At 40.8% G+C, this 20951-nt stretch overlaps 1 protein-coding gene across 2 annotated transcripts in view; it reads left to right on the forward strand.

Moving 5' to 3' along the window:
- Positions 1 to 14994, forward strand: part of matcap2 (microtubule associated tyrosine carboxypeptidase 2) — a 71680-nt gene extending 56686 nt beyond the window's left edge. For both annotated transcript variants that reach the window (XM_072283059.1, XM_072283060.1), the window contains exons 7-8: positions 11392 to 11489; positions 12959 to 14994. In XM_072283059.1, the coding sequence (XP_072139160.1) occupies positions 11392 to 11489; positions 12959 to 13117 (257 nt within the window). In that variant the 3' untranslated portion in view covers positions 13118 to 14994. The remainder of the gene's footprint in view (positions 1 to 11391; positions 11490 to 12958) is intronic.
- The last annotated feature ends 5957 nt before the right edge of the window (positions 14995 to 20951 follow it).

A 20951-nucleotide genomic window follows, 5' to 3' on the forward strand; every position in this document is an offset into this window, starting at 1 on the left:
GGACCGGATGAGATATACCCCAGGCTTCTGTGGGATGTGGGAGAGGAGATTGCTGAGCCTCCAGCAATGATGATTGCATCATCAGTGGGGATGGGAGAGGTTCCAGAGGATTGGAGGGTTGCAGATGTTGTTCCCTTATTCAAGAAAAGGAGTAGGGATAACCCAGGAAATTATAGACCAGTGATTCTTACTTCAGTGGTTGGTAAGTTGATGGAGAAGATCCTGAGAGGCAGGATTTATGGAGAGGTATAATATGATTAGGAATAGTCAGTATGGCTTTGTCAAAGGCAGGTCGTGCTTTACGAGCCTGATTGAATTTTTTGAGGATGTGACTAAACGCATTGATGGAGGTAGAGCAGTAGATATAGTGTATATGGATTTCAGCAAGGCATTTGATAAGGTAGCCCATGCAAGACTTATTGAGAAAGTAATGAGGCATGGGATCCAAGGGTACCTTGCTTTGTGGATCGAGAATTGGCTTGCCCACAGAAGGCAAAGAGTAGTTGTAGGCCAGGGATCTGTTCTGGGACCCCCTTAGTGATTTTTATAAATGTCCTGGATGTGGAAGTGGGGGGATGGGTTAGTAACTTTGCTGATAACACAAAGGTTGAGGGTGTTGTGGATAGTGTGGAGGGTTGTCAGAGGCTACAGTGGGACATCGATAGGATGAAAAACTGGGCTGAGAAGTGGCAGATCGAGTTCAACCCAGATAAGAGTGAGGTAGTTCATTTTGGTAGGTCATATATGATGGCAGAATATGGTATCGTGACGGATCAGAGGGATCTTGTGGTCTGAGTCCAAAGGACACTCAAAGCTGCTGCACAGTTTGACTGTGTGGTTAAGAAGGCATATGTTGCATTGGCCTTCATCAACCGTGGGATTGAATTCAAGGGCCGAGAGGTAATGTTACAGCTATATAGGTCCCTGGAGTACTGTGCTCAGTTCTGGTCACCTCACTACAGGAAGGATGTGAAAACTATAGAAAGGGTGCAGAGGAGATTTACAAGGATGTTGCCTGGATTGGGGAGCATGTCTTAATGAGAATAGGTTGAGTGAACTTGGCCTTTTCTCCTTGCAGCGACAGAGGATGAGAGGTGACCTGATAGAGGTGTATAAGATGATGAGAGGCATTGATTGTGTAGATAGTGTGAGGTTTATCCCCAAGATGAAATGGCTACCACAATGGGGCACAGTTTTAAGGCGCTTGGAAGTAGGTACAGAGGAGATGTCGTGGGTATGTTTTTTACACGGAGAGTGGTGAGTGCGTGGTATGGGCTGCCGGCGACAGTGGTGGAGGTGGATATGATAGGGTCTTTTAAGAGACTCCTGGATAGGTGCATGGAGCTTAGAAAGATAGAGGGCTATGGATAACCCTAGGTAATTTCTAAAGTAAATACATGTTTGGCACAGCATTGTGGGCAGAAGGGCCTGTATTGTGCTGTAGGTTTTCTATGTTTCTGTGTCTTCCTCTGTACTTGCAATCCCAGGCCATGTGCCCTTTTCTGCACCTGGACCAGTTGACATTGCCTTGTTTGTCCTGTCTTATGCCTGTCATCATGGCAGCACATTCTCCTGTTCCTCCCCTCTTCACCTCTGTTCTCATTGCCTTGTTAAGTATGTATTGATTAAATGTGTGAGCAACAGGTAGCCCCATTTATATTAACGAAACACACATAAAATGCTGGTGGAACGCAGCAGGCCAGGCAGCACCTATAGGAAGAGGTACAGTCGACGTTTTGGGCCGAGACCCTTCGTCAGGACTAATGAAGTCCCAACTAATTGTTAGTCCTGATGAAGAGTCTTGGCCCAAAACGTTGACTGTACCTCTTCATATAGATTCTGCCTGGCCTGCTATGTTCCACCAGCATCTTGTGTGTATTGCTTGAATTTCCAGCATCTGCAGATTTCCTCGTGTTTGCGCATTTATATTATCCTGGTCAGGTGGGGGCCTATGCCATCCTTGAGAAGTTGGAGGAATACATCACTGTCCCATTTAGGCCACTATGTTGCTCATAAGCCTGATATTTTCGCTCAGTATAATCCTTGCCTTTCTCTTTTGGCTGTTGCCTAATTAAAGTAACCTTGTTCCAATTTGTCTGTCTTTTTCCTATTACATCCTTAACTGCCTCAGTAAAGTTCCCCAGTTGTTCTCTGGGGATCTGCTTCCCCCTTTAAGCCAATTTTTATTTTGGATATGGTTGGTCAATGTGGACCAGACCTGCCTCGGTATTTTAGCCTTTAAAAGCATGTGTATGTCATCAAGTCAGATGGTGAGCCTCCTTTAATTATTCAACCTTCTGCCAAAAAAAAAATTGTCATTATTACGCTTGATAGTGGGTAATTCATTTAGCGACATCTGCCGCTCTGTTGCTGTAAAAGGTTCTCCCACCCTGCACTCTATAGCACAGTTGTCTACGATCTTCTGGATGACCCAGAGGGGTGCTATTTATGAGGTACCTGCTACCTCGTTATAGGGTAGAGGTTGTGAATCTTTATTACGAGTCCCAGTATCATCATCAGCTGAATCATCCCAATCTACATCATGTCTGGAGGCATTGCCTACCACTCATCATGAAATTAGGGGGTTCTAGACTTGTTTGGAAATCGCTGTTCTGTGAGATTGTGCAATAATGCTGTTACTATTACTGCAGCCTTTTCATACTTGCCCTTCTCTTGTCCCTTCCACCAAGCAATTTGTTCAGGGATTGTTCCATCCAGATTGTAACCCTTTACCTATTTATGTATCAACTTACAATGTGCTACTGTGTGCATGAGGGATCCTTCCGGTTCCCACACTACTTCCCTAGTTTCCTTTCCCTTCCCTTTTCCCGACATGGCCATAACTTACAGTCTGCAATTCCGGCTCCCCGAGCCTATGTCTCAAATAAAGTTAGTAAGTTAATCAAGTTCCCAAATTAATTGCAACCTGTCACCACCCAGACCCCATCCTCCAGTTGCCCATACACCCCAATTCCCCATTCTCCAACACTCAACTCCTCACATTTCAAGTTGTCGCTTTACCACAATTTACATTCACAGTCGACAATGGGGTTATCCACTAATGTAACAAGGTGGTATCTCAAACACACTCACCTAACCAGGAGCCTCATAACTGGTTTCAATCCAGTGGGGTACCCTGCTCAGAGCACCAATTGTAGGAACAAACTGAAAGTTCACACGGAACTAGTGTTTGAAATAACAGGCGATTTATTAAAAACTGATGCACACCAGACCAGTCAAAGCTGATCTACCTGAACATGAATTTGGTAGAGTATTTACATTCTCATTTGATGTGATTACCAGTAAAACTACATTTTGATAACAGAGTGGTGGCTACGGAGGACTTAATTAAGTAACGGACTTTTCCCTGATTACAGATTAAAGTGATTGTCTGCAGGTCTAACAGTAAATCGGGTTTTCTAATACATCAGAGAAGTACAATGAGATCTAGGTGTCCTTGTTCATCAGTCACTGAAAGTAAGCATGCAGGTACAGCAGGCAGTGAAGAAAAGCTAATGGCATGTTGGCCTTCATAACAAGGGGAGTTGAGTATAGGAGCAAAGAGGTCCTCCTGCAGCTGTACAGGGCCCTGGTGAGACCACACCTGGAGTATTGTGTACAGTTTTGGTCTCCAAATTTGAGGAAGGATATTCTTGCTATTGAGGGAGTGCAGCATAGGTTCACAAGGTTAATTCCTGGGACGTCGGGACTGTCATATGTTGAAAGATTGGAGCAACTGGGCTTGTATACACTGGAATTTAGAAGGATGAGAGGGGATCTGATTGAAACATATAAGATTATTAAGGGATTGGACATGCTAGAGGCAGGAAACATGTTCCCAATGTTGGGGAGTCCAGAACCAGAGGCCACAGTTTAAGAATAAGGGGTAGACCATTTAGAACAGAGTTGAGGAACAACTTTTTCACACAGAGGGTTGTGGTTCTGTGGAATGCTCTGCCTCAGAAGGCTGTGGAGGCCAATTCTCTGGATTCTTTCAAGAAAGAGTTAGATAGAGCTCTTAAAGATAGTGGAGTCAAGGGATATGGGGAGAAGGCAGGAAAAGGGTACTGATTGTGGATGATCAGCCATGATCACAGTGAATGGTGGTGCTAGCTCAAAGGGCTGAATGGCCTACTCCTGCACCTATTGTCTATTGTATATCAGTGGGTGCATGCTGTAACATAATTTACGAAATTCCTGAACCTTAGGCGTCATCACTGCTACATTCCATGTCTCCACTTCTAGGCTTTGTCTGTGGTTCCCTGTTACCACATTAGCACAATCTACATCCCTATTTAACACACAAAATGCTGGAGGAAATCAGCAGGCCAGGCAGCCTCTATGGAAATGGATTAACAGTCAAAGTTCTGGGCCGAGACCCTTTTTCAGGACTGGCATCCCTATTTACTAGTTACTGGTTCTCTCTATTCTTTCCCCTACAACAAGGTAGAACCAGGGTGATGGTGATGTCAGGACACAGACATGATGGCTCAAATTAGTGGAAGGTAAGAATATGTTTAGTAAGTCACAGGGATTGTCAGCATTAGATATGATGAGGTTGGGATGTAGAAGGCTGATGTTACAAAGTTGGAATTTTACTTTGATGGTACAGGTAAGCGCCAGGGCTTGAGGACAGAAGTTAAAATCAGCTCAACTTAGAGGCAAACGAAAGATGGCTGATATTAATGGTAAAATATTTCAGAATCAGAATCAGAGTTAGGTTTATTATCACCAACATGTGACGTGAAATATATTAACTTAGCAGCAGCAGCTCAATGCAATACATAATCCAATAAAATAAATAAATAAACAAACAGACAAACAATTAAATCAGTTACAGTATACATATATTGAATAGATTTTAAAAAACATGCAAAAAACTGAAATATTGTATATTTTTAAAAAGTGAGGTAGTGTCCCAGGATTCAATGTCCATTTGGGAATCGGATGGCAGAGGGAAAGAAGCTGTTCCTGAATTGCTGAATGTGTGCCTTCAGGCTTCTGTACCTTCTACCTGATGGTAACAGTGAGAAAAGGGCATTCTGCCTATTCATCATTGTAGTGTAGTTGATCAGAGATAACAGAAGCATGGTTATCAGGTAATTAAAATGTCTCATTTTGGTGTTACCAGCAGCCGTCATTTGGTTGGTGAAAAGCTCTTTTATTAAGCTACTTGCATTAGGTTTGCAGCAGGGCAAGGATATTTAATGACTTTATTATACTTTATATTTTATTGTCACCAAACAATTGATAATAGAGCGTACATGCTCCCTGGAGTACAAATCGATAGTAAATATTAAAAATTTAAATTATAGATCATAAATAGAAAATAGAAAAGGGAAAGTAAGGTAGTGCAAAAAAACTGAGAGGTAGGTCCGGATATTTGGAGGGTACGGCCCAGACTTGTTTACTGGCTTAGCAGCCTGAAGTCTAGATTATCGTCAAGTAACTAAAAATGGAGTTCACTTGGAAGCATGGACCAGTGTACCAGCTTAAAGCAGTGAGAGAGAAGCTCAATCTATTTCCTCAGACCAGCTCTGTACAACACCATGTCTTAGATTTTCCTGTTTCAGTTTGTGTTTGTACACAGGGAGAAGCAGCACAGCGTGATGGCCTGTTTATTAAAGCTCGGTTCCGATTTGGTTCATTTGATGTTCAGCAATGGTTGAGGACCTCTCGTTTGACAGAGAATATGATGATAGTATTTAGGTAGCACACCCTTGAAGTTGGCCTGGCTGAAGCCACTGGCTATGATGAACAGAGCCTCAGAGTATAATGTTTCAAAAGCCTTGATAAAGGCATATAGTTCATTCAGTTCAGGTATCATGTTCACCTGGGGGTGGGGATATAGACTGCTGTCACCATAGCAAAAATAAATTCCCACAGCAGGTAGTATGGTGGCACTTTACATTATGTATTCCAATTCTAGTGAGCAGTGACTCCCCAGGACTGTTGTCTGAGGACCATCAGGAGTTGAATAAGAAGCAGATCTCCCTCTATTTCTTATTTTGCCTGAGGACAGTGTATGGTCTGTCTGTGAACTGAGAGGCCCTTGCACTCTATGGCACAGTCAGGTAAAGCACATGTAAGCCACATCTGGACAATGAATACTGATATTTTCAAAGATGTCCATCTCCTGTGAATAAATAAAAACAAAATCACTGTCAAGTAAACGGAGACAAGAAAGACTGTATTAGCTGGAATGAAGCAACACACAAATAAAAATGCTGAGGGAATTCAGCAGGTGTAAGTAGCTACCTGACGCAGCGCCAGTGGTGAGGACCAAGAAGGTGTGGTCAAGAGAGGTGGGGGAGGGCTTACAGGACTGCTTCCAGTTGGTGGACTGGACGATAGTCAGGGATTCATCTTCAAATCTAAATGAATACGCCACAGACCTTTATCAGAACCTGTATAGATGAGTGTGTGCCTTCGAGAATGTGCCAGACATACCCAAACCAAAAGCACCGGATGAACCAGGAAATTCCTAGTCTGCTGAGGGCTAGATCTGTGGCATTCAAGACTGGTGATCCAGAACTATACAAGAAGTCCAGGTACGACCTACGGAAGGCTATCTTCAGAGTGATATACAAACTATTCCAATTGATGCTAGAGACAGAATCGGATGCACGTCAGCTCTGGCAGGGTTTGCAGGCCGTTACTTCATACAAGGCAAAACCTAACATGAATGACTGTGATGCATCACTCCCAGATGAGCTCAGTGCCTTTTATGTGTGCTTTGAAAGGGAGATGCTGTGTGAATCCCTGCATCATCTGGTGATGCTGTATTCTCTATCTCCGAGGCCAATGTCAAAACATCTTATTTGAGGGTGAAGCCTCGCAAGGTGTCAAGCCCTGATAGTGTATTTGTTAGGGCTCTGAAAACCTGTGCCAACCAACCGGTGGGAGTGTTCAAGGACATCTTCAATCTCTCGCTGCTGCAGTCAGAGATTCCCACCTGCTTCAAAAGGGCAATAGTCATACCAGTGTGCATGAAGAGCAGGGTGAGCTGTCTCAATAACTGTAACCCAGTTGCACTCACATCTACTGTGATGAAGGGCTTTGAGAGGATGGTCATGGCCAGAATCAATTCCTGCCTAAGCAAAGAACTGGACCCACTGCAATTTGCCTATCACCGCAATAGGTCTACAGTGGATGCAGTCTCACTTGGCATTGATCACCTGGACCCACGTCAGGCATAGCTCAGCTTTCAGGACTATCATACCCTCAGAACTAGTGAACAATCTCCATAACCTGGGCCTCTGTACCCTCTCCTTGACTTTCTCATCGGGAGACCACAGTCAGTGCAGATCAGAAATAACACCTCTTCCTTGCTGATAATCAACATTGGCACACCTCAAGGATGTGTGCTTAGCCCACTGTTTTACTGTCTCTACACCCACAACTGTGTGGCTAGGCACAGCTCAAATGCCATTTTATAAATTTACCAATGACACAACCACTGTTGGCAGAATTTCAGATGGTGATGCGGAGGTGTACAGGAGTGAGATAGATCAGCTGTTTGAGTGGCGTTGCAACAACAACCTCGCACTCAACATCAGTAAGACCATGGACTTCAGGAAGGGGAAGTCAAGGAACACACACCAGACCTCATTGGGAGATCAGCTGTAGGAGACTTTGTATGTCACCAAAGATTCACGCTAATTTTTACAGATGTCCCGTGGAGAGCATTCTAACTGGTTGTGTTATTGTCTGGTATAGGGGGCCACTGCACAGGATTGGAGAAAGATGCTAACTCAGCCAGCTCCTTCATGGGCACTGTGCATCGAGGACATCTTCAAAAGGCAATGCCTCAAAAAGGCAGATCCATCATTAAGGATCTGCGTCACCCAGAACATACCCTCTTCTCTTTGCTACCATCAAGGAGGACGTATTGGAACGTGAGGACACATACTCAACGTTTTAGGAACAGCTTGTTCCCCACTGCTTTCAGATTTCTGAATGGACAATGAACCCATGTACACTACCTCACTATTTTTTCCCTCTTTGTTTGCACTACTCTTTTAATTTAAGTTTTATCCTGAAACTTATTTTAATTTATAGTTTTTTTCATGATGTATTGCAATATACTGCTGCTGCAAAGCAACATATTTCAAGACATATGCCAGTGATATTAAACCTGATTCTGATCTGCTGAATTCCTCCAAAAATTTTTGTATGTTACTCGCAAATAAAGAGCCTTTGCTGAGAGTCATCACTCCTTAAATTTCAGTGAGCAATGGTTGAGATTTGGGGTGTAGGGCAGCATCCTTGGGCATGTTAAATGCAAGAGCGAATGGAAAGATAAAATGTTTATCCCACTGAGTTTACTGTTTCAACACATGCACTGGTGTATGCATTTTATAAACGAGCAAGGTCTGCACATTCTGTGACTCGCATACCCTGAATGCCAGTAGTGCCATGGTTTAAGTTACAGACTCACTCTACCAGCACAAAATCTCTTGGTCAGCTGTATGATGGGAACTGTTTACTTTTTAATAAAATAAACCAGTTCTGATATCCTCCTGCTGAACAATCAGGTTGATCAGCTGCAAGTAGAAAGTAAATAAAAGTACAAATAAATACATTGGAAAACCATGGTATCATGGTTTGTCATGGACAAGACTAAACCTAGCACTGTGCAGTAGTGCTGACTAACACTATTTTGGAATTTAAGCTAGTTTTCTTACTCAGAGGGTGGAAGTCATAGATTCGGGACCATAAGGATTAGTTGAAGAGAATAGGGAAAGGTAAATAAATACGTAAAACCGACGGCTATGTTTAAGAGGAATAGTAGAAGGCGACCATTAAGTAGAGATGCACAGAATGCCTACTTCCCTATTGTAAGTACAATGTTTTTGGGAGGTATAATGGACTTTTATTTATACATCAAATTCCATGACCTTGGGTCATACCACTGGGTTTTATAGCCATGTATCAAAACCAAGTTTAATATCACTGGCATTATGTCGTGAAATTCGTTAACTTTATGGCAGCAGTACAATGAAGTACATGATAAATATATAGAAAAAAATTACTGAATTTTATATATATATTACTGAATTACATATAGTTAAGTTTAAAAATAGTGCAAAAAAAACAGAAATAAAAGTAAAAAAAGTAGTGAGGTTGTATAGTTTGGTTGAAGTACATAAAATTATAGGCCAAGAGACCTGGACAGCTCCCCTGCTCACTTGCAAGAAAAAATATGCATTGGGATCCTATACATTGCAAAGGGTAGCCTGGCACCTGGTTTAGTGTTATCTGACAAAGGCCATATCTTATAGTGCAGCTGTTTAGCCTAGATTTAGTGCTCAATGTGTAAATAAGAATATAAGTAAGGAGGCTAAGCATACTGCTCTGGTATTTAATTTAGATCACAACTGATCAGATTTTTACTTCAATTTAGCATCCATGTCCAACTATAGTAACCCCTCATACCCTTGCTTACCAAGTATCTATCTATTCCTCCCTTAAAAATATACCAACTTTGTTTCCACTGCCTTTCACACCATCTGGGAGAGAAAAAAGATCTAATTTCTCTCTTAAATGGGTGACCTTAAAGTTTTAGCTGTGACCCCTGGTTCTAGATGCTCCCACAAGAGGAAACATCCACTCCTAATTCATCCTGGCAAGACTCCTCAAGATCTTTGTTTCAATCAAGCCATCCCTCACTCTTCAACAATATGACATCCTAACTCAGAAGGTACCAGTTGATGCACAGTACTTACTAGATTTGGAAATGGTGTTCACATCTAAATTTGGAGAACGATATTGAAGTTCTAGGCTCTATTCGTTTGGCAAATCTGTTATTGTAGGTATTCTGCACATCTCTATTACCACTGCACATGCCATCATTCATGTGTATTAGGACTCCAAATTTGGAATTAGGTCGCGCTCTTTGGCTTACTAGGGCTCACGCACTCATAATCTCAATGGTTCACTGGCAGGGTTGCTCTATTTTGCAAGGAATGCAATGATGGCGCTGTTTAAAGTACGATAGGAGAGTCTTCCCAATATTCCTAGTTCAAATTTAGCACTTGTTTAGCACCTGAAAATAAACCATCATGTCCTTTATATCATGGCTGTTCTTTAGCCTTTGTTGTGTGCAAATTAGCTACCTTATTTACCTACATAATGCTTCAAATGTGATTGTTTAACTACTTTTTTCTGTATCTTGAGGACATTGATAGTGCTCATCAAAATCAGGTTACTTCCTTTTCGAATCTTAAGTGTTTTCTCTCCAGCCATCTTTGTAGCTTTGAATCTATCAATGCAACCTGATGCACCTTCTCACCAGCTCTCTTCCCAAACCCTTCCTCCTCCCTTTATCCCCCATGTGTCTGCCCTTCTCCCAGCTTCTGTTCTTGTTTGAATTTCTTTCTCACACTGCTTTACATTTTTATTGTTGTACTTTGTTTAGTTAAATGTGAACACTAGCTTTGAAATACAGTTATAAATGCAGCTGAACTGTCAACTCTTGCTGACATGATATTATGAAAACCACAAGGAATTCTGTCTTCCCCGTACATGCAGTCAGGTACAAAGAAGTAGCATGTGGGTGAGATGGCATGCTCTGCCATAGAGTGGTCTCTCAGAGTCTTCACAGATATAATGAAGACTACATTTGTGAAGAGAATTCCATTGCTTGAAATACTTCTCACTATACAAGCTACTGAAAATGTCACAACTATCACAATGAGATGAAGTCTCAACAACTTAATGAATCCCTGTACTGAAAGAACTATTATCACATGGGTGAAATTCCAGTCAAAATGACTTTTAGGAAGTGTTTTTCAAAGCTATTTTGATATTTTAACTAACTTAACTCCCAATTTTTCTGTTGTAAAATGATGTTTTTTACATTATGGTTTGTGGTCGGGGAGGATTCTTCAATCTGATGGACATCATTGTCAGTAGACCCAACACGGACAGTGGCAAGCTACAGATACCCTGGCATCAGGGACTTTCCATGACACAGACTGCACCAAATCTTTGTGGATAACTTTCTTCAGCAAGTATCATCCTTTGCACTGCTGACTGAAATTCCAAGGCAACATCTTTCCCTCTTTCTGAATTTCACTTTTATTTTTATGTGTACAAATAGTCTACTATTTATTGTAGCATTAAAATCTTATGAAGTCTGCTCATTGTCCACAAAGGCTTTGGGAAAATGGTGAAAGAACTTATACATTTATTATTGAATGGTTTCTTTAAGAATCTGCTCCCTGAACCTACTTATTCTTTGTCCTTCTCTTGCCCCCATTAGCCCTCTTTTTTCTCTCTCCAAGTCCCATCCACGCTTATTTCCTTCTTCCTTATTCCTACCTTGATTTGAGAATTCATGATAATTATTCATGGTGATATAAACATAATCTGATTTATCTCATTTAGGGTGTTTTAGCAAAGACCAAGTCTATCTGGACGGCATCCTTAAAATTCTGAGATACAGAGACAGCATTGACTTCCAGCTTTTAACAGCATTGGGGAAGGTCAGTCAAATTGACAGTATAGTTTTCTTGCTGTGTTGTTCAAACTAGTGGTGTTTATACTGTGCAAGTTCTCAGCAGTTACAGATGTAACCAGTCAAAGGACTCAACTCTATTGCAAATCTCAAGTGCCTCCTGAGCTCTGTCTTGGTTCAGACTTTGCAACCGCATTTTCATGAAATATCAAACAAAAGATTAAATTAGGATTGTAAACTTAACAACCTCCAATCCCATTCTTCTTTGATTGGTTTAAGTTGTGCCATTCAAATTGAAGTACACATACTAAATGGCTACACTCAAAAAGTATTGCATCCAGGCTGCATAGTGTCTTCTGTTTTCCAGTTTCAGTCTGCATTCCCCCTTTCTAGTAGTCTGATCTGGAGTGGTCCAGTGGAACTCCCACTGCTCTCCAAAGGTGTACTAGTATTCAGGGTAATCTGTAAGAGTTAAAGAAATAAGATTTTGTGTTGGCATTCTAAAGAAAACGGGATATTAAGTTATTAAAGACCTTATTCAGAAACATATTTTACGTATCTTAGGTATTTATTATTAAAGGCTGATGACAGCTGGCCTACAAGAGTGTATGTGGGGAAATCTCCAGAGCTGCCTCATTGCTCAATGTGATCCAGTCTGTTTCCAAGCATCAGATTTAACAGCTAGCGTTCCAGTTGGATACTGAAAATAGAACAAGATACTGAAATAGTAAAACTTATAAATGTACAGCAGAGAAAAGCACTCTGTGTAATCATTCATGAATGCTTTCCATGAAACCAAATTCAGCAAACCCCGTCTGGTTCCATGGGCTCACAGCTGCAAATTCCACATGGACAGACCTAAATGGACAAACGTTGGTCTGATGAGGTACATTGTTGAGATAGTATCAACTTTACTATTTTTTAAAAGATATTGACTATATTAAATCTGCAACTTGGCACACGATCTGATGTGAACCTTAATTACAAACTCACGAATGTGAGAATGCAGGAAACAATGAGACCAACCCATCTCTTCAAAGACTTTGCTCATTTCACCGTCTTCAGTAGAAATATGATCTGTGTACAACCAATAACAATTCCCACCCAGTAGGTCAGGCCCATCAGTAAAATTGCTCCATAATCACCTTTCCTGACAAATATTCTCTGCGTGATCTGTTCACATATTCCTGTGAACTTTAGTCTGCATCCTGCACTTCTAAATGTTACTGAAGTCTTGTCTGGAGAAGCCCTATAGATTTCCTATTGCTTTCCTCCCAAGGTGTATTAGTACTCAGTGATATTTGTAAGATTATACAACCATAATGAAAAGTCTATTTGCATTCCATCAGATCTGAACTCTGGTGATAAACTAAAGGCAACTGCATTATGATAGGCAATTTAACCTTCTATCCTTAACTGGATCTTTCATTTGATGTAGTCCCCCTGCATGATAAAATAATAAAGGTGAATTTTAATTTCATTTGCTCTTATATTCAGGTATCTTATGAAGATGTGGACCGCCTCAAGGTTACTGCCATGTTGCAAAATGCACAAATACCTCACTTCATGCAGGACCAAGCTCGGTATCTGGAACAATTAGACAAGATCATGAAGGTGAACGGGCTGACAGATTGTGAACTCCAGATTTTGATTTGAAATGAATTGTGATCTGTGATTGATCCAGTTACTGATATCACCAAAATAGTACTACATTCACAGAAAGTAAACTATAATCATTCAAAGTTGGACACATGTTTGACAGGCAATTTGTATTTGGGTGAGTTCGCAATTTGTAATTGAATTGTTCACTTTAAGGCATTAGGTGATATCTAATTGAGGGTTGAAATCTTAGGTATTGCAGAGTACATAAATATATTTTACTATGTTAATGGTATTGAGATGAAAGTGAAATACATTTTGTTAAAAAATCTTTTTAAAAAAAAACAAAAAAATAATATTGCTTGAAAAAATGCAAAAGTACAATGTGTGAAGAATTCCAACTGAACCAAATTATTGTCAGAATTGTAGTTTTCAGCATGGTGTTTCATATGCCCAATTCTTGTCTCATAAGTGTAGCATTTTGTATGTGGCTATGATAAAATACATCACTTTACCTCCATTTTCTGTTCCAGAATTGATAAATATAGGGACTTGTGTGAACTTGACAGCAAAACCAATACTGCACAGAAAAACTGCAACAAAAATTTACATGTTAAAACTGTCACATTAATATCTACAAACTTGAACTAATTGACATTGTATATTACTGAAGCATTAGAGGATGTTAGTATGTTGCATCAGTTTCTTTGCGTTATTCTCTGAATTGTTGTCCATCTCTTTTCAGTTCCATAATACAGTGTTGTTAGACCGTCACCCAGGATGCAGAACACTACTTTGCTCGAGTTGTCTATTGTAGACTGTGCAACATAAAGGCAGGTCATTTAGCTTGACCAATCTATACATGTCTTTCTGCTCTAAGTAATTCTTTTACCTCTTTGGATTCTACTTCTTTCTGTATGAATTTATGAACTTGCTTCAGTGCTTTTCATCTCAACTACTGATTATAGATACGGGTTCTGCAGTATCACCACTCTTTAAGACAGTTGTGCCAAATTCCATGCTGGATTTATTATTGACCTTTGTTTTTGCAGAGGAGAGTTATTCTTTAGGTCAGTAGCTTAATGAACAGCCTTATCTTGCTTCTTCAGAATTCCCTTGCTTAGCCCTTTAAGTACCCTAGACTTCTCTTCAACCCTGAGTCAAATAGCGGTTTCCATTCAAAAGGGGTATATTGGCATTCACTTCCATAGGCCTACCAGTTTGCTAATATTGGTGGTTAGAAGAACATCTCAGTTGTTCACACAGTTTTGTTTTTGCTTGGTAGCCTTCCAGGATGTAAGGGTATGTTCATCGAATGCATGGCCATTCTCTCATAATCATCCTCATGAACTAAACTGGAAAACAGAAGAACTGGGTTTATTTTAAATCTTTTATTCTAAGTCACCATTTTGGTCATGAATAGGTGTTTTTGACATTGAAAGCTCTTATTAAATGTGTGATACAAAATATCTTGAATCATATCTGACTTCAGAAGTGTATTTATGAAATATTCAGAATGATTTATTAATGAACTCCTGAGCCATGTTAATTTTCACTAATCTGGTCATACCACTAACAGGTCTACAACTACTAATATTAAAGAGCTCTGTACAAAATTAATTATTCTCTCTTTAGTAGAATTAATGAATGGGAGGGAAAATTCCAGATATCAGATCTTGGCTTGCATCTCTTGATAGGAGATGGTATCACATGCATTATTGGGATGACCAATTCACCAGTGATAGTGTATGTGAATTGTTGTTTGTTATTGAATTCTGTCAGGTTCTTCTCTTTAAAAAACATGTTTATGCATGTAGTTTTGTAATTGTGGTGGAATGAGAATAATTGCAGTCAGTTTGTTTGTTCAGTGTTAGGACATTTCAGCCACAGCTTTGGTCATCAAATCCAAAATGTACCAGTGGGAAAAACAAAAATAAAGACATATTATATAAAGATCATGTGCAACATTTGATCTATTCTTGTTTCAATTAATAGGTTGAATAAAACTAATGGCACAGTTGCACATAACAGTGGAATCATCTGCCACAGTTTTCTGATGTAATGTGATTGTACAGCACTGATAATCAGATCGACTCTACATACACAGCAGTTGCTCATCTGTTTTATTTCCAAATGAAGAGGTAAAATGTGTAACAGATTAAATTTTCTTAATGATACTTAAAGGTTATTTTAAAAACAGAATTAATGACAATTTCTTCCACGTACACTGAATTATTTTAATACAAAGTATGTTACAGATATTCACAGCAAGACTATTATAAATTTCTCTAAAGCATTCTTTGAACACATTAACTTACCCCAATTTGTTAAAGGTGTTCCCTGTGCTCTCTCCTGCTACTGCTGAGCAGTCGAAGTATTGGTGTACTGTGTACAGTGCTATTACTTAGTCGGTAGAATACAACACAAACCTAATGGTACATCCATGGAGGTGAAGAACAGATTTTGAATTGAAATCTTTAAGGAAGGAGCTCTGGTGAGTATGCTCATTCACAATTAAGCTGTGATTTCAACTGAAGATAATTTTCATTTTATCAATACAGGCTTTAACTCACAGCCAATTTTGATTTTCTCACTGAAAGCCATGAGATTTCCAAGTCGATCTCAATTTGTTCACACACAGATTCCCATAATGCTTTCATTATTTAATCTGCACAGGCAAATAAGGGAATTAAACATTCATTTTTGAAGGGACGGGCACAATAATTATCATAATAATAATTGCTCCCATAAAGCACCCATGATATTAAAGAATTGCATAATATTATTTGCAGTTTCTTGTGCAGGTCAAAATGGGATGAGTGATTCCCTTGGCATACTGATATATATATGAGTTTGCAAATGTAATAACAGCATAGCTAACCTAACTTTACAGATGCTGCACAAGTAATACTGCATTTGAGCACTTGACATTTTTGTTTTAGAGGACAGTTCATAATATTTATATATTTTTTAGAATCAATCACTTACTGTTGACATATAAATGTATATTGTAAGTTATCTTCATGATGCATTACCCACAGCCCCTATTCTTGTGTAGTTACAGTCAGCATTTAAAATTAAGTCAGTCCATATGCAGTTCTGTGTCACATGAATATACACCAGAGACTTTAAACACTCATTGCCCCAAAGCTTGGTTGTCTTCTCCCATTACAACACAGGCCACCCACACTTAGCAAACTAATTTGTTCTTTGCTTCTCGTCTCACTAAAACATGTTTGTTAAAGATATATCTGTACTAACATTACATGGAAAATTGAACGTTTGAAGAATCGGCTGAGATCCCGGTCCATTACAAGTATTAAAAAGTTTATCGTATGTCAGTGGAGCGAGGTTGTGTGTCTGCTGCGGACAATTTCTCCACAAAACAGCAGAAAATATGTTTTTCTGGATCATTCCTAACTGGCTGGTGTCAATCACATTGATGATTCATAACATGCAATCAAGTTTTGATGAAGTACAAAAGAACAGGTGGGACTAGGATAGGGTAAGAGTTCAGCACGGACTAGAAGGGCCGAGATGGCCTGTTTCCATGCTGTAATTGTTATATGGTTAACAGTTTGACTAACAGATAAGAGATAGCTCTGGGTTGTACCAGCATACCTAGCAGACACCCTATTTACAGTTTTTGAGCTAGAACAATAGCTACAGTATTCACTGACCTGTATATCCAGCTTAAGCTGCCTTAGTACTGGTAAGTAGAGGCTCAACTAGTCATTTGTATCTTGGTGCAGTCCCATAATACTGTCCAGTTCTCCATTTTGTGACGTGCTATCTGAGCACTCTCTACTTTGTTGCATGTACAGTTCTACACATCTAGTTTTGAACTGACCAAGTCTTAACACCAAGCTTCTGCGCTCATCAGAAATTAAAGGATGTAGATCTCTTATGACCGCAGATCCATAGCAGCACTAAACACAAGAAAGTCTGCAAATGCTGGAAATCCAAAGACAGACACAGACAGACACACACAGACAGACAGACAGACACACACACACACCCAATCTGCAGGAACTCAGCAGGTCAGGCAACATCTATGGAAATGGACAAACGGTCCACACTTCAGGCCGAGACCCTCCTTCAGGAGTGAAGAGGAAGGGGGAAGACACCAGAATAAAAAAAGGTGGGGAGAGGGGAAGATAGCTAGTTGGAAGGTGATGGGTGAAGCCAAATGAGTGGGAAGGGTCCAGGGCTGGAGAAGAAGGAATCTGATAGGAAAGGAGAGTGGACCATAGGAGAAACAGGGAGAAACAAGTAATAGGCAGGTGAGAAGAAGTAAAAGGTCAGAGTGGGGAATAGAAGAAATGGGGTTGGGGGGGATTTGTTTATTAGAAGGAGAAATCAATATTCATGCCATCAGGTAGGAGGGTCCCCAGACAGAATATAAGGTGTTGCTGCTCCACCCTGAGGGTAGCTTCATCTTGGCACAAGAGGAGACCATTGACCTACATGTCAGAACAGGAATGGTATTTGGAATTAATTGGCCATTGGGAATTCCTGCTTATGGCAGATGGTGTGGAGGTGCTCAGCGAAGTTGTCCCCAGTTTACGACGTGTTTCACCAATGTAGAGGAGGCCACATTGGGAGCACTGGACACAATAGACAACCCCAGCAGATTCGCAGGTGAAGTCACCTGGGAGGACTGTTTGGGGCCCTGAATGAAGGTGAGGGAGGAGGTGTATGGCCAGGTGTAGCACCAAGGCTGCTTGCAGGGATAAGTGCCTGGAGGGAGATTAGTGGGGAGGGACAAATGGACAAGGGAATTGTGGAAGGAGGGGGAGGTAAAGATGTGTTCAGTGGTGACATCCCTTTGGAGATGGGGGAAGTTGCAGAGGCTGATGGGATGGTAGGTAAGGACAAGAGAGAGACTGTGGCTATTAAGGCGGTGGGAAGATGGGGTGAGCGCAGATGTTCGGGAAATGGAGGAGATGTGGGTGAGGGGAGCATCAATAGTAGAGGGAGGAAAACCCTGTTCTTTAAAGGAGTGATTCTGGAATGGCAAGTCGCGTCCTGGGAACAGATGCAGTGGAGGCAAAGAAACTGAGAGAAAGGAATAGCATTTTTACAGGCAATAGGGTGGGAAGAGATGTAGTTGAGATAACTGCGGGAATCGGTGGGTTTATAAGATGTTGGTTGACAGTTTGTCTCCAGAGGTGGAGTCAGAGAGATCAAGAAAGGGGAGTGAGGTGTCAGAGATGGACCAAGTGAATTTAAGGGCAGTGTGGAAGTCAGAGGCAAAGTTGATACAATTGATGAGCTCAGCATGGGTGCATGAAGCAGCACCAATGTGGTCATCAATATAGTGGAGGTAGAGTTGGAGAGTATAACTGCAGAAGGCTTCAAAGATAAACTGTTCTACATAGCCAATGAAGAGGCAGGAATAGCTGGGGCCCACGTGAGAGCCCATGGCTACACCTCGAGTTTGGAGAAAGTTGGAGGAGCTGAAGGAAAAATTGTTGAGGGTGAGGACAAGTTTTGCCTGATGGAGAAGAGTGGTGGTTCTTTTGTCAAGAAAAAAACAGAGCTTTGAGGCTTTTTTGATGGGATTAGGAGTGTACAGGGACTAAACTTCCTTGATGAAGCTGAGGCGGTAATGGCCAGGGAATTGAAAGTTACTAAGGAAATCGAGGGCATGAGGAGTGTCATGGATGTAGGTGGGAAGGGACTGAACCAAGGGAGATAAAATAGAATCAAAATATGATGACATGAATTCAGTAGAGCAGGAGCAGTCAGAGAACGTAGGTGTGTTCTGCAGTTTCTTTGCATCTGTTCCATTTCCTGTTGTTCTCCCCTATTCTTACCACACCCATTCTCATTCTCATCTACTCATATGCCACCAAATTCAGTTTAATAATTTTAGTTTTCAACTATACAATACCAATTCTGTGGGTTGGAACTTTTACAAACAAAGAAAAGATACAAAAAACTTACCTCCAACTGAATGTTTGATTTACCTTCATAAGAGTAGTGCCTCCATCTCTCAGGAAGACCAACTAATGCCAACTGATCACAAGATATCATTAATTGCTACTTTATCCTTACACTCAACAGATAATCAAGGAACACCCGGTCCTGTATTAGCCAACTAAATGCTGCAGAGACTGCGGTGTACCAAAAAATCTATAGCTCTCCATCCTCAGTGTCCGGAATACTGCAGGAGCTTCCAATTCAATGTTGCTTCTGCGTTTCTAAATTCCATATTCAGTTTAAAATTCTGCCCATTTTGTGGCACAGCCCTGTTACCTTCTAGAAGTGGAACAGAGGTTGGACGTGTATGTGTCCATGAGTACGTTTACCTTACTCCATCAGTCTGACGGATTGGCTACTACAGTAAGCATCTCAGTGTGCAAACCCTTCTGCTCTAGTCAATGCTGCTAATTGCACTCCAACGCCAACAAAGCAACATAGTAGATGTACTTTCTTGCCTCCCTAACCACAAGCATCACCCCTTGTGATACAGGTCTGTCCCGTCAATGCCGTTTGCTTGTGGCGCCAGTATCTGAGGTGATGTTTCTCAGGGAGTATTGTGATTCTCTTCCTTCTCCACTTCTTCAGAAGCAATCTTTACTTGCTCCTTAGACTCCAATTCCTGATTCTTCATCTCCTCAATATGTGGTTGAGACTGTGCACCAATCTCCCTCAACATTTAAAGCCACAACATTTTATAGTAGCGTAATTTAATCTTTCAAAGTCTGTTCTCTTTACTCAGCAATCTCCAATCTCTTCACTTGGGCTCTGACAGGATTTTGATTGAAATGAAAGTGAGAATAGTGATCAGCAGTCTGACAGCACTCGTGGTTGATATCCCACTTGCAATTGCCTGACAGGTGCACGTCTATTGCCCCAATAATGTTCATGTTTCCCCACCCATGCTCAGCACAAAGAACATCTGTTAGATATGGAATAAAACTGGCATGATTACTCCTTTTAAAGGCTGGAATCCAATAAGAAGGCAACATTGATTATGAGTGATACGTACTTGATGTTGCAACACTGACGACGTACTCATGCATATGTCTGCCACAAAATGGGTTATTTTTGAAAAAATATATATAATTCCAAGAGCCAGTTATGGGTTCATAGGTTTCTTTTACTGTCAAAGTATGCATGTACAGTACAACTCTGATATTCTTCTCCAGATAGCCATGAAATACAGAAAAACCATTAAAGTTGTTGAAGGAAAGGACATCAGCTCCTCCCCCACTGGCACAAAAAAGAAAAAGAAATAAAATTTGCAAACCCAAAAGCCCCCACCCACTCCCTTGCACAAAAAACTAACAGATCACCCACATGGAAAATGGTAGCTGGAACATCAAAAACCCCAAACACCCAACCCCCTCACAAAAACACCGATGATAACGTCAACCCCAACCCCCTCCCTCGCAAATAAAAAACTGTGACAATAACATCAAATCCCCAACCCCCTCCCTCACAAACAAAAATCTGCGACAAGAATCGACAATAACTGTGGCAATGATTTTTGCTCATCAATGATGACAGGAGAGGTTCTGGAGGTTTGGAGGGTGGCGGATGTTGTTCCCTTATTCAAGAAAGGGAGTAGAGATATCCCAGGAAATTATAGGCCAGTGAGTCTTACTTCAGTGGTTGGTAAGTTGATGGAGAAGATCCTGAGAGGCAGGATTTATGAACATTTGGAGAGGCATAATATGATTAGGAACAGTCAGCATGGCTTTGTCAAAGGCAGGTCGTGCCTTACAAGCCTGATTGAATTTTTTGAGGATGTGACTAAGCACATTGATGAAGGTAGAGCTGTAGATGTAGTGTATATGGATTTTAGCAAGGCATTTGATAAGCTACCCCACACAAGGCTTATTGAGAAAGTAAGGAGGCATGGGATCCAAGGGGAGATTGC

The sequence above is a fragment of the Mobula birostris genome, chromosome 19 (assembly GCF_030028105.1).
Source record: "Mobula birostris isolate sMobBir1 chromosome 19, sMobBir1.hap1, whole genome shotgun sequence".
NCBI classification, from domain to species: domain Eukaryota; kingdom Metazoa; phylum Chordata; class Chondrichthyes; order Myliobatiformes; family Myliobatidae; genus Mobula; species Mobula birostris.